This window comes from Pristiophorus japonicus, chromosome 11 (genome assembly GCF_044704955.1).
Source record: "Pristiophorus japonicus isolate sPriJap1 chromosome 11, sPriJap1.hap1, whole genome shotgun sequence".
Classification (NCBI taxonomy): domain Eukaryota; kingdom Metazoa; phylum Chordata; class Chondrichthyes; family Pristiophoridae; genus Pristiophorus; species Pristiophorus japonicus.
Window position 1 is genome coordinate 59897506 of NC_091987.1, and position 15011 is coordinate 59912516.

Genomic DNA, 15011 nt, shown 5'->3' on the forward strand with positions numbered 1-15011 from the left:
TCCAGCTTCTGTGTCATGTAGGCCAAGATCAAATCCAGCTTCGTGAACGTTTTTCCTCCCGCCAGCGTTGCAAATAGGTCGTCTGTCTTTGGTAGCGGGTATTGATCCTGCAGGGAGAAACGATTGATAGTTACTTTGTAATCACCGCTGATTCTGATGGCGCCGTCTCCCTTGAGGACTGGAACAAACGGACTAGCCCACTCGTTGAATTCGATCGCCGAAATGATGCCCTCTCGTTGCAGCCGGTCTAGCTCAATCTCCACCCTGTCTCTCATCATGTACGGTACTGCTATCGCCTTGTGATGGATGGGTCGCGTCCCTGGAATCAGGTGGATCTGCACTTTTGCTCTTTGGAACTTCCCGATGCCTGGTTCGAACAGAGAGGGCTGGGCATATGAAGTATCGTCGACGGGCGAGAGCGCTTCGACGGCGTCCCAGTTCCAGCGTATCTTCCCCAGCCAGCTCCTGCCAAGCAGCATGGGGCCATCGCCCGGTACCACCCAGAGTGATAACTTGTGCACCGTTCCATCATAAGAGACCTTTATAGTAGCACTGCCAATTACGGGAATCAATTCCTTTGTGTATGTTCTCAGTTTAGTACGAATGGGAGTCAGGACTGGCCTTGAGGCCTTGCTGCACCACAATTTGTCCAAAGTCTTTTTGCTCATTATGGACTGGCATGCGCTCGTGTCCAGCTCCAGTGACACTGGGAGTCCATTTAATTCAACCTTCAGCATTATCGGAAGACAATTTGTGGTAAATGTGTGCACCCCATATACCTCTGCCTCCTCGGTCTGAGGCTCTGGTTCGTCGTGATCCACCGTGGATCTGTCCTCCTCTGCAACATGGCGGTTTGCAGGATTAGCAGGGTTTGCAGCTTGGCTGCACATACGCTGGACGTGTCCCATTGTTCCACAGCCCTTGCAACGTATCCTTTGAAGCGCCATGAATGGAAACGATGATCACCCCCGCAGTGTCAACAAGGTGTTAATGGCCTTGCATTCACCATCCTTGATGGTGGACTCTGAGACATCTGTGAACATGCAGCTGCAGACATGCGAGGCTGCCCTGTACATTACGATTCGAAAACATTACTTTGTTCATGGTACTTGCAGCAGCACTCGTGTGCTGAGAGATTTGTTTGATATTGTCACTGGTGGCGATGAACGCCTGGGCTATCGCTATGGCTTTACTCAAGGTTGGGATCTCGAGTCAAAAGTTTGCGAAGTATTACTTCATGGCCAATGCCAAGTAAAAAGAAGTCCCTGAGCACGTGCTCCAAGTGTTCTTCAAATTCGCAATGTCCTGCAAGGCGTCATAGCTCGGCGATGTAGCTCGCCACTTCCTGACCTTCAGACCTCTTGTACGTGCAGAACCGATATCTCGCCATCAGAACACTTTCCTTCGGGTTTAGATACTCCCGGACTAGTGTGCACAAATCATCATATGACTTCTCTGTGGGTTTCGCTGGAGCAAGTAGATTTTTCATGAGGCCATACGTTGGTGCCCCGCAAACAGTGAGGAGGATTGCCCTTCGTTTGGCAGCGTTCGGTTCTCCTTCCAGCTCGTTGGCCACAAAGTATTGGTTGAGTCGCATCCATGAAGTTTTCCCAATCATCTCCCTCCGAAAATTTCTCCAGGATGTCCACTGTTCTCTGCATCATTGTGGTGGGGTTCGTCATCTGTATCTCGTCACCAGTTGTTATGTATTGAATAAAGAGTCTGACCAGAGACTGTGAGCTCAAAGTAAGGTGTGTCCGTAGTCCTTTATTACCGGTCTCCAGAGTGCCTCTCCAGCCTGTGAGGCCTCCTTATGTGCAAGTGCTCCCAGCGGGTTGTGGGATCCCTTGGGACTCTAGGGGATGAGCCCTCTTGTGGTTAAACAAGGTATTTACAGGTTTACATATATAACAGTAGGTGGCATGATTAAAAAGTTTGCAGATGATACAAAAATTGGCTGTGTGGTTGATAGTGAGGAAGAAAGCTGTAAGACTGCAGGAAGATATCAATAGACTGGTCAGGTGGGCAGAAAAGTGGCAAATGGAAATCAATCCGGAGAAGTGTGAAGTAATGCATTTGGGGAGGGCTAACAGGCAAGGGGATACACAATCAAATGGTAGGATACTGAGAAGTGTAGTCAGAGGGACCTTGGAGTGCATGTCTACCGATCCCTGAAGGTAGCAGGACAGGTAGATAAGGTGGTTAAGGTGGCATACGGGATACTTTCCTTTATTAGCTGAGTTATAGAATACAAGAACAAGGAGATTATGCTTGTATTGTAAAAATCACTAGTTAGGCCACAGCTAGAGTATTGCGTACGATTCTGGTCACCACATTATAGGAAAGATGTGATTGCACTAGAGAGGGTCCAGAGGAAATTTACAAGAAAGTTGCCTGAACTGGAGAATTTTAGCTATGAGGAAAGATTGGATAGGCTGGGGTTGTTTTCTTTGGAATAGAGGAGGCTGAGGGGAGAGTCGATTGAGGTGTACAAAATTATGAGGGGCCTAGATACAGACAGGATGGACCTATATCTCCTACAGCGAGGTCAATAACCAGGGTACTTAGATTTAAAGTAATTGGCAGAAGGATGAGAGAGGAGTTGAGGAGAACTTTTTTTACTCAGAGGTTGGTGAGGGTCTAGCATTCACTGCCTGAAAGGGTGGTAGAGGCAGAAATGCTCATCACATTTAAACAATACTTGGATATGCACTTGAACTCCGGGATAAGCTACAAGGCTACGGACCTAGAGCTGGAAAGTGGAACTGGCTGGATAGCTCTTTTTTAGCCGGCACAGACACGATGGGTCGAATTCTGTGTTGTAAATTTCTATGATTCTATGCTGTGGGGATCCAGACGTATAGTTGGGTTTAAAGAGATATTTGAAAACAGAAGTGAGGTGTTGGCAAGGCAGAGGGAGCTGGGCAGAGAGTTCCAGAGGGCAGAAGCATAGACCATACTGCACATCCTACTCATCCATATCCAATATGAAACCCAAAGGACAAATGTAAAACTCTCTAACAATACAGTGTATTTTCTAAAATTATACTTCAAAACTCCCCAGTAGTTTAGGGAGTAAATACATCACCTGGTTAGTACTGAACGAGACAGTCCAGAAAGAGTCCACAATCAATTCCCATTTTGTGCTGAGTAAGCTGAGCGTAGTCAGACTGGCAGACGGGGCACTACAATTGACTCACTACTGCTAGATCTGGGGAGTGAGGGAAGGGAAGTACACCAGTATTACTATTCCTGATCGCTTTCCAGTGAAAGTAGCCATGTGTGGACATCACAAGAACACAAGAAATAGGAGCAGGAGTAGGCCATTTGACCCCTCGAGCCTGCTCCACCATTTAATAAGATCATGGCTGATCTGATCATGACCTCAGCTCCACTTCCCTGCCCGCTCCCCATAATCCTTTAACTCCCTTATCACTCAAAAATCTGTCTATCTCTGCCTTAAATATATTCAATGACCCAGCCTCCACAGCTCTCTGGGGCAGAGAATTCCACAGATTTACAACCCTCAGAGAATAACTCCTCATCTCAGTTTTAAATGGGTGGCCCCTTATTCTGAGATTATGCCCCTAGTTTTAGTTTCCTCTATGAGTGGAAATATACTCTCTGCATCTACCTTGTTCAGCCCCCTCATTATCTTATATTCTGAACTCCAATGAGTATAGACCCATCTACTCAACCTATCTTCATAAGTTAACCCCCTCATCTCCGGAATCAACCTAGTGAACCTTCTCTGAACAGCCTCCAATGCAAGTATATCCTTTCTTAAATACGGAAACCAAAACTGCATACAGTACTCCAGGTGTAGCCTCACCGATACCCTGTACAATTGTAGCAGGGCTTCTCTGCTTTTACATCCTATCCCCCTTGCAATAAAGGCCAACATTCCATTTGCCTTCCTGATTACTTGCTGTACCCGCATACTAACTTTTTGGGTTTCATACACAAGGATCCCCGGGTCCCTCTGTACTGAAGTACCTTGCAATTTTTCTCCATTTAAATTATAATCTGCTTTTCTATTTTTTCTGCCAAAGTGGATAACCTCACATTTTCCCACATTATACTCCATCTACCAATTTTTTTCCCCACTCACTTAGCCTGTCTATATCCCTTTGCAGAATTTTTGTGTCCTCCTCACACTTTGCTTTCCCACCCATCAGCAAACTTGGTTACATTACACACCAAGCGAGGGTTGGTTAGGATATCACTCAAGGTCAAATAGCCTGGAAACACTCAATCTGGACTCAAATGAAAAATAGCTGAGTTATCAGAAGGCTGCCAGCGCCCATTGATCCATACCCCTGAATCAGTACTATCAGGAAGGGGGCGGGGTGGGGGGGGGGGGGGTGGGGGGTGCAGAGGGAAAAACTGGACACAAACACTGCTTTAAAAAAAGAGAAGTTTGCAAGCAAAAATTTCACCTCAGCATTAAGAGGACTGTTACAAAGCATTTCAAATTTGTTCTCATGCTTCATGATATCAGCTGAACCTTTAATAAGACTATTAGCTCAGAATTATATTCCTATCAGTAAAGATGTTACAGCATTTGGAGAAAAGACAGGGAATTGGGGCTAAAAAGGCAAGAGATGTCACGGCTTACAAAAATGGAGGAGCAGGCTGATCGCCCGAATAGACTGCTTTTGTTCCCAATTGTATGTGTTGGTATCCATAGCAAAATCAAATAGATAGATAAATAAATAACATATAGCACTTAAAGTGGGGAGGCATTGAGATGGGAACCAAATCCCTGCACTGATTTTGATGCTGGGCTTTAGCTTCGATATACTTTCGAAAGTCTGATTTCGCCAACCCCTCTCAACCTTTTCCAAGAATAAATTGCTCATATAATTAAGATTATTCAAAATAATTTTAAATCTTGTCAGATATAAAAATTGGATCACCTTTTGATATAGCCAATATTGATACACTTTCTGACACATAATACAGAGAGGCATAAATATTAAAGCACAAAAGGATGCCATGAGTAAGACGTATCCTCACCAGCTCTTCAACTGGACCTATCTACTCTCATTCCATTTCCCTGCCCTCTTCCAGTCTCCTTTTCAGAGAAGGAAAGAAGTATATTAGATGCACATAAAAAGAGGCAAATTCCCCAAACACACCAGCTCATCAATTCATTTAAGGCAAAGCTTTCCACAAGGGAGGTTTTACCTAGCATCTCATTCATTCCAGTGGAATAAAATAATCCACTTCACAAAGTACAAAGAACAGTATTAAAAAAATACACTTGATTAGAAACATTATAGAAAATAACAGTGCAAAACAACAAATAATATCCTCACTGGAACAGAACCAGGCAAAATTCTCCAAAATTTGGTCCTCATTTCTGACCTAATGCCAACACATACAGATGCATTGACACCCCTCCCCAATGGGCTCAATTTTTCCCAGTGATTTGCGCCGTTTTTTTGGCGTAAGTTAAAAAATTACAGTTTCCCCAATGAATGTGCGCCAGCATAACTCAGTTAGTTAAGATTTTTTTAGGTTAGTTTTTTCTTGCATCATGCGTTACCTGATGTCTGCGCCAGTTTTCCTCAATTATGTAAGTTTGCCCCAAAAAGATTTCTCCTAGGTCGGCCTATGTGACCACTCCAGAAAAACCTTCTAGTGAGTTAAGAAAAACCACCATGCATTGAAAAATCTGCGCAGAAAGACGCCATTGTTTTCAGCGAAGTTTTGGAGGGAGCGAAGAACACTTAAAAATGCATAATAAAGATTACATTTTTTTTAAACTTAAAATGCAGTAAATGGAAGTTTGATGGAATTCTGTAAGTTTTCATTCATTTTAAACGAATACGCCACCACCGAACATTTGCAAACAGGGCTTGAAGGTCGGAGCGTCGGCCTGGCAGAATCTGATACTCGCCCGGACACAGGGGCTTGGCTTCAAAAGAAGCCCGAGGCGGGTGCGGGGCTGTGGAAGGCATAAGGAAGGCATCAGCACTACCCATCAAATGGAATAGTTGTGTCTGGAAGTGACATGGATGAAGGTTTTAGCAGCGGATCGGCTGAAGTGGGGCAGAGACGGGCATTGTTACTGAGCTGGACGTATTTCTTTTAAATGTGTTTATTTCATTTTTGTATAATTTTATTATCCTGGGCCGGGGGTTGGGGGGTTCCCGATCACTGTGCTTGCTCAGACCTGGGCGTGGTCCATACAAACCTTGTGGGGTGAGAGAAGAGAGAACCTCGTCCTGCCTGCCTGATGTTTTGAGCTTCTTGCAAAGGTACAATTTAATCATGGGGCAGTACTGACAACGCCATGTGCAAACCTTTTGCACGATGATGCTGTGGAGGAGACGATTGATTTGACGTCATCGCATGAGGAACCTCAGAGTACATAGGGTGAGGGGCAGAGGCCTTATCCACGTCGGGTATATCGAGACAGGTATTCGTACCTGCACCTGAGCGATGCAGACTGTGTCAGAAGGCTGCGTTTCCGCAAAGAAGTTGTAACTGAGATCTGTGAGTTAGTAAAAGCAGACCTGCAATCTAGAGGTATCAGGAGGACTGCTTTGTCAGTTGAAGTGAATGTTACAGCTGCACTTTCATTCAATGCATCTAGATTGTTCCAACCTGCAACTGGGGATGTGTGCATCATTTCTCAACATGCAACACATGTCTGCATTCGGCAGGTGACTGCTGCACTATATGCCCGGAGGAATTACGACATAAAGTTCCCCATGACCGGCCAGGCAATGTGTGACAGGGCTGTGGGCTTCTCCAGGATTGCTGGCTTCCCAATGGTACGTCATCATCATCATAGGCAGTCCCTCGGAATCGAGGAAGACTTGCTCCCACTCTTAACATGAGTTCTTAGGTGGCTGTACAGTCCAATATGAGAACCACAGTCTCTGTCACAGGTGGGACAGATAGTCGTTGAAGAAAGGGGTAGGTGGGACAGATTTGCCGCACGTTCTTTCTGCAGCCTGCGCTTGATTTCTGCATGTTCTCGGCGACGAGACTCAAGGAGCTCAGCGCCCTCCCGGATGCACTTCCTCCACTTAGAGCGGTCTTTAGCCAGGGACTCCCAGGTGTCAGTGGGGATGTTGCACTTTATCAGGGAGGCCTTGAGGGTGTCCTTGTAACGTTTCTGCTGCCCACCTTCCTGAGTAGAACGTTTGCTTTGGGAATCTCGTGTCTGGCATGCGAACTATGTGGCCTGCCCAGCGGAGCAGATCAAGTGTGGTCAGTGCTTCAATGCTGGGGATGTTGGCTGGTCAAGGACGTTAACGTTAGTGCATCTGTCCTCCCAGGGGATTTGTGGGATCTTGCGGAGACATCGTTGGTGGTATTTCTTCAGCGACTTGAGGTGTCTACTGTACATGGTCCATGTTTCTGAGCCACACAGGAGGGCAGGTATTACTACAACCCTGTAGACAAGGAGCTTGTTGACAGTTTTGAGGGCCTGGTCTTCAAACACTCTTTTCCTCAGGCGGCCGAAGGTTGAACTGGTGCACTGGAGCCGGTGTTGGATCTCATCGTCAATGCCTGCTCTTGTTGATAGGAGGCTCCCGAGATAAGGGAAGTTGTCCACGTTGTCCTGGGCCGCGCCGTGGATCTTGATGACTGGGGGGCAATGCTGTGCGGCGAGGACAGGTTGATGGAGGACCTTTGTCTTACTGATGTTTAGCGTAAGGCCTATACTTTCATACGCCTCAGTAAATACTTCGACTATGTCCTGGAGTTCAGCCTCTGTGTGTGCACAGATGCAGGCGTCGTCTCGTACTGTAGCTCGACGACAGAGGTTGGGGTGGGCTTGGACCTGGCATGGAGAAGGCGAAGGTTGAACAGGTTCCCACTGGTTCTGTAGTTTAGTTCCACTCCAGCGGGGAGCTAGTTGACTGTGAGGTGGAGCATGGCAGCGAGGAAGATTGAGAAGAGGGTTGGGGCGACAGTGCTGCATTGATTGTATCCACATCACCTCGCGAGCACCTTTGGAGGGTTCCAAAACGTACAGGAACAGAAAAGGCTTCCACTCCATTAATGTACAGCTCGTGTGTTACAGCATGCATCGCATCATGTCAGTTGATGCAAGATACCCTGGGAGCACCCATGATGGTTCATCCTGCTCGAGAGCGTTATATCTGCCATGTTTCAGCAGCAGCCAGAGGGGCAGAGCTGGCTACTGAGAGACAAACGGTATGGCCTCACCATCTGGCTCATGATGCCCCTACGCGTAATCTGGACGGAAGCTGACTGGGAATACAACATGTCGCACATAGCGGCGTGCAGCTTAATAGAGAGGACTATTGGCATCTTGAAACAGCGTTTACAATGCCCGGACCATTCCGGAGGCTATTTGTAATATTCCCCTGAGATTGTCGGTCAGTTCACTGTTGTGTGCTGCATGCTGCATAACTTAGCCATCATGAGGCACCAGCAACTGATAGTAGAAGACCCACCTGAGGTGAGAGTGGCGGCTGATAATGATGAGGAAGATGCACAATACGAGGAGGAGGAGGACGACAAGGAAGCCATGCAACTACCTGAACCCGGAGCATGATGGCGGAGGAAGGTGGGCCGTCGTGCCCCTTTAACGATTGCTCGAGCCTTGCGTCAGCAGCTCAGCCATGAACGCTTTGCTGCCTGAAGGCTCAGCGGCAACTATTCCACATGGACCATGTTTAATGTTTGAACTTGTTCCGTAACGTTGTGTTGTGTTAATGGAACAAATGATGGAAATGATTCTTGTTTACTTCAAAAAGTTGTGTTCATAATGGAACAAATAATGTAAATGATTCAGTTATAATTTAAAATATATTTTATTCAAAAGTTTAACATTTGAGTGTACTTTACTTAACTTTAATAAACATATTCTTGTATCAAACTTTAAAATTTTCACTTAAGAACTTTATCACTTACTAACTTTTAAACTTGTAAATTTACATAACTTACAAAAAGCTTTTAATTTGAGAACAGTTACAATAGTAACAATCATAACATCACCATCAACAACAGTAGCAAAGAAAGGCTGCACCCATCTCAACTCCACATTATTCTAAGACCGCCCGCCACATTTGGTCTTGGTGACTCCACCACCCCTGCCCGCAGACGGTGGTGCAGTGTTTCTCGGGTTGGTACCAAGTTTATTATTTTGAACATCTCGGGTAATGTGCACTTCTTGATTGGGGGGGGGGGGGTGGGGGCAGCCGGTAATGTGGAAGCCCGAGTTGGGCTCTTCAGAGGCTGGCATGGGGATTGGAGTGGGAGTGGCAGGTGGTTCTGTCAATGGGCACAGGGTCAGGGCGTGTTCCCTTATTGCAGCAACTAACTCCAACATTCCCTCGCTCATGTTTGTCGACAGTGTCTCATCTACCTGCAACATTCCCTCCCTCATGTGCACCAACATTGTTTCTGCTGACTGAGATATTCCCTTCCTCATGTTTCCGGACAGCGTTCCCATTTCTCGTGAGAGTGTTGTTACTTCTCCCGACAGCCCTGATACCTCATCACCCACCCCACTGATGGTGTCCAGGAGTGATTGGGTAAGGTCAATGCTTTCTGCACTCATTGCCATCATGTGAACCACATCTATTAGATCCTTCACCTCAGGAGAGCACGGTCAAGCTCTCCTTCCCCTCCTCACCCTTGGTATGGCTCACAGCATCCCAGTGGGACCCGCACCTCGGACGGTGGGGCCCCGAGTGCATCTTGCTGCATCCCACTGGGACCTGCAGCCTCAGACGGTGGGGCCCTGGGTGTGCCTCGGTGCACCCCACTGGGATCCGCAGCCTTGGACGGTGGGGCACTGGGTGTGCCTTGCTGCATCTCACTGGGACTCACGATCTGGGACAATGGGGCCCTAGGTGTGCCTCGCTGCACCCCACTGGAATCCCCAGACTTGGTCGGTGGGAAACCATGGAATGTCCCAACACTCAAACCACTACTCAGATGGGGCGGCACCTGCACCTCCTCCAAAGTGAGTACAGCAATGTGGGCTTCATCCATTCCCTCCCCCTCCCCTTCACCCCCATGCTCTTGGTCTGGAAAATGTTCTCCTCTTCAGGCCCGTTCTTGTCTGAATCTTCTTCTGCATCGTCAGGGTTGGCCTCAAGTTTTGCAAAATATAACAGAACAGACAAATGGTTAGCAGCAGGGGAGGGGGCAGGGTGGGTGGCATGAGTAGACTCACATAGCGCAGGCAGCAGGCTGATTTGAAGGATCACGATGAATGATAGCACATTGCCTCAACTGAAGCGTAGCTGACGGAGACATCCCCATGAAACAAAGCGTGGCTAGCCCGCGCAGTACTTAACATTTAGCAAAACCAGACTGTGGAATTTCCAGGACTTATCCTCTCCCTCAAGTGTTGGCCCAGCTTGTGCAGTGGTGGTTGCTTTTCTCCAGGCAGATCCATCAAAGCAGCGACCCTCTCTTTCAAGGGTGTCAATGGATGCAGATTTGCCAGGCCTCCTACTGTTCAGAGTTCTTTCTGGTTTGTTGTGTGCCACTTTCCTCTGCAAGGATGAAAATATAACTTTTTAGAGAGGGTGTCTTTCTGCTGGTGGGACATGTACAGATGGTCACATTTACAATTGCAATTCCATTGAAAAATTAAACTATTACTTACACTAACTACTTGACCAAGGTCCTGCCACTTCTTTTTGCACTGGTCTCTAGACCTTGGGGTGGTCACCATTGCACAGTAATCTTCTGCAAGTTGGTTCCAATGTTTCTTCATTTCTTTGGGTGGAACTTTTATGTGACCTCTGCTGGTGTCCAGCCCTGCCATCTATCTGCCTTCAATTACAGTAATTAGTGCCTCCACTTCATCCTGTAAGAAATTCTTGATCCTTGCGCCGTGTTGCATCTTGTATTGCAGCTCTGATTTTTCCAATGATAATTAAAGTTCGCACACAGCACTCAAAGTTCTCATATACACAACTGGCTCTTTAAAAATGGCCGCTGGCAGACCGGGAGCTATACTGCACATGCCGCCCATAGGAATCACGTCAAAAACTTCCTTTTTTGTTTCGCACATGCACAGAAGAGGCAGCATCGTTTTTTCGGCGCAGACATTAGGCTCCACCCCTCAAAGCTAAGGACAGACTGCGCAGCGCCAATTTCAAAAAATAGAACGGGAAAACTTAGCACATTTATTTTTGGAGCAGTTGTGGCCTAGAATAACGGCATAACTCTGACAATGTGCCAAAAAACAGCTTTGGGGAAGATTGAGCCCACTGTATTGACAGGGCAATCATCAAGATGTCCACAGACACTCTGAACTGCATGTTACCAATTACATAGCTGTATAATCTGCTCATCATAAAACTGATGTGCAGCAATAAAATAACCAGAAAATTGCAAATATGAAAATTTAGCCCTATGGCAATAACCTTCCACTTGTCAACTAACACCTTCTCATTGCAAGTGATTCAAATCAACAACTTGCCTTTATATAGCACCTTTAACATAGAAAGATAGCCCAAGGCACTTCACAGAGGTGTAATCAGACATAAAATAAACACCAAATCAATCAGGATAGGTGATCAAAAGCTTGGTCAAAGAGGTAGGATTTAAGGAGGAGGGGGAGGCAGATTTAGGGAGGGAATTCCAGATTGTGGCACCTAGACAGCTGAAGACACAGCTGTCAATGGAGCGGTAAAAGGAGGGGGGATGCACAAGTAGTCAGATTCGGAGGAACTGAGAGTTCTGGGGTGGGGACGGTTGTAGGGCTTGCAGGGTTGGAATACGAAAAGTCATGAAGGGATTTAAACACAAAACTGAGAACTTAAGATTGGAGCATTGGGGGACTGAGAGTCAATGTAGTTCAGCAAGGGCAGGAACAATGGGCGAGCGGGACTTCATGCGGAATAGGATACAGGCACATGAAATAAAATAATAATCTTTCCAATTGCATTTCAAAGTGTTACCTTAATTACCTGAATTACTTTTTGCCGTTCAACAAATTCAAACTGATCACAGAAATTAATAAGATTCAAAAGAGCTGCCGCATCACAATTTTCTGGCCCCCGACTCTTGGCCTGTCCACGAGGCATGTAGACCTATGGAAAACAAAATGTTGTGTATGATTTCCTACATTACAAGTGGCTACACTTCAAAAAGTACTTCATAGCTGTAAAGCGCTTTGGAACGTCCGATGTTCTTGAAAGGCTCTATATAAATGCAAGTCTTTCTTTGATTTAACCACAACCAAAATAATCACCAAATTTCTATTTTTCAAGTTAAATATAAAGTATACATTAATAACTCAGGTATGATATGTCCATACAGTCTTAATGGTCACAAGTTAAATTCTGAATTGAATAATTTATACTATTGCTTGTATATAAAAGGAGACACGTGCATTAACACTGGCGAAGTAACCCTTTTTGGTAAGGGAAAACATATTTCTCACAAAGGCAATTTTAACTCCACAATATAATGGAGAATGGTTTCCTGAGGGATCTATTTTCCATGAACAAAGGCGGCCAGTTTCCCTTTTCTAGAAGTAGCAGTGCTAATCATATTATGGACTTTGTAGGGAAAGTAGATTACAGCAGATGAGATGTAGTCAGTGGATGCATATTTACAGATACATGTTTGAGTAAAAGCTTATAAATTTACAACTAATACAAATTGAAATTAAAGATTTTATCTTGAGTATCATGTTGTCATCCTTTAAGTAAAATTACGTAATGGATTGACAATATTTAGCACTGAAAACTTTAATTGGGATGATGCATTTAGCTGTATTCAGCACTTGGGATTTTTTGCATTAATAAAAATTAGTTTACATCAAGTTGTCAGTTATGAAGAGTTGAAAAGTTCAACACTTGTCATCGTGGAATAATTAAATTTACCCTCAATATGTTGGTCACTTTTCCTCCACAATTGCTACAATAATCTTTTTCTACCTTTTGATACTAAAGTTTTTTGGATAATGGTGAGCTGGGTGAGGCTTGAATCACTCCCTCTGGATCAATTACATGAATTTATGGAAAACTTGACTACTAATTAGGAGTGATCATTTCCTATTCTAAATGAAGAGTATGTGTGCGTGTGCGTATGATGACATTTAGAAACATGTTTAATAACAATTTCATAAGTTAAAGAAAAGCAGTATTATTTTAAAAATATTCATCTGCAAAAACTGAACAGAAAAAAAATAACTAGAAATGTGAGATTAAATAGTTTAGTCAAATTTTAAATCAGTTACTCCACTCCACCCTGCATTCATTCATGAAGACTGGTTGTCAATGTGCTGCCACAAATGCATCACAAAGGGAAGCTAGAATTAGGTAAAGAAGTTAGCATCTGGAAGTTTTGTATGAATGCTCTCATTTCTGGGGTTCTTCTTCACAATATCTGTTAACAGGACATACTGAATCATTTCGGACAGTATGCGTAACGAGAGGCCTACAAAGATCTTGATCCTCACAATTTGTAGAGAGACAGGTACGAAAGGATCAACAAAGATTACATTTCTACCCATAGGGGTAATGAGGAAATACTGTTTAGTTCTCTGCATGTCTATTGCTTAGAGGCATTGCATATGCCAAAGACTTGGTCGAACATAATAAAAGGTTTAAGTTGCAAACTGTATTTGGTTGTCAGATTCTAATTCACTTACATTACCAGCATTAGGCCAGTCATAGGACAGAAAAAGAGGGAAATATGATGACAGGTTGTGTCGGTATATTGAAGCTTTCAAAGGCAAGTCCTAGAACAGATTGAGAACATTTGGGAGGGAAAATACAACAGGTCACACTATGTGCAAGAATGAAACTGCAGTTTTCTGGTTGAGCAGTGAGTCTGCAAGAAGACTGACTGATAAGCTGGAGGCCATCACTCTATGGAGCAACAAAGAGACAGAGAGACATAGGACAGCCATCCATCTTCCCTCCCCAAAGCCAAAGTTCCTCAAAGAAGCAGTTCCACCATCAGAAGCTGAGGGAAAGAAGACAATAGTAGGGTCGGGGGAGAGGAGCTAGCGGCAGCCGCTGAAAGAGTGCATGGATGTGGCACTGGGGCAGGGAAGGATGGCACCCCCTCGCTGTTCGTATGAGTTATCCTTGATTTAGGAGGCTGGTGAGGTCAGTGCATGCAGGTCAGCGTGAGGCATTAGCACATTTTGTGAAAGAAATAGCTTGTGTCGAATGAGGAGTTCTTTACCCAGCATCCACAGATGCCGAGAAACCACTCCATCCCTCGGATCGAGCCATGCAAGCATTCAATTCCAGACAGCAGTTTCTCTGCCCCTATGGATGCTGGGCAAAGAAATCTCCATTCTACAATTGCCATAACTACTAATGTATACTATTTTAAACTCGTCATTGCAATCTGATTCTATTGGATGGCCCTATCATGCAATGTGGTTCTATAGGATGGTGATTATCACTGAAAGAAGCAGCATAAAAATTTCCATTTGAGGTCTTCAACTAAATTTTAAAAAGTTGGATTGGCTCACAAATGTCACACAAACAAACTGCACTTTGTTCATTCTGGTTCTTATTTTATTGTGTATGCAGCATCTGCACAGTGAAGGCTCAGGTTACACACACTAAATTACTGCAATCAGAATATTTAATGATAATTATAATTGTTTACCACATTTCTGTATATAAAACATACTTTTGCCACTTCCCAGGCATGTTTAGGCCACAGCGAAGGAGAGCAGTTGTCCCAGTATATTGTACTGTTTTGATTTGTATGGTGCTTCAGAATTTCTCTTTTCCATTCTTCACACAAACAACAGGCCCTCTGAAACTAACAATAAATTAGCCTCTTAAATTTTGTGCATAGACACTGGATGAGCCTACAGGAAAAAAGGTAATGTATATTTATCAGAAACATCAATTACACTATCAAGAAATATTAAAGTGTTGGGGCATTCTGCAATTCAACTTCAGATACATTGTAAGATTATTTTAATGCATATATTCACCTGTAAAAATTCAAGCTGACATTGGAAACCTTATGTTTGGCCACTTAATATTTTGTGATATTCTGAACTAAAAATAACATTT

At 44.6% G+C, this 15011-nt stretch overlaps 1 protein-coding gene across 4 annotated transcripts in view; it reads right to left on the reverse strand.

Moving 5' to 3' along the window:
- The window catches only part of LOC139276036 (uncharacterized protein CXorf38-like), a 57761-nt gene that overhangs the window by 25494 nt on the left and 17256 nt on the right, over positions 1-15011 (reverse strand). For 3 of the 4 annotated variants that reach the window (XM_070893423.1, XM_070893421.1, XM_070893420.1), the window contains exons 2-3: positions 14617-14751; positions 11925-12047 (exon numbers count right to left, since the gene is read on the reverse strand). In XM_070893423.1, the coding sequence (XP_070749524.1) occupies positions 11925-12047; positions 14617-14751 (258 nt within the window). The remainder of the gene's footprint in view (positions 1-11924; positions 12048-14616; positions 14752-15011) is intronic. The other variant, XM_070893422.1, reaches the window with a different exon arrangement.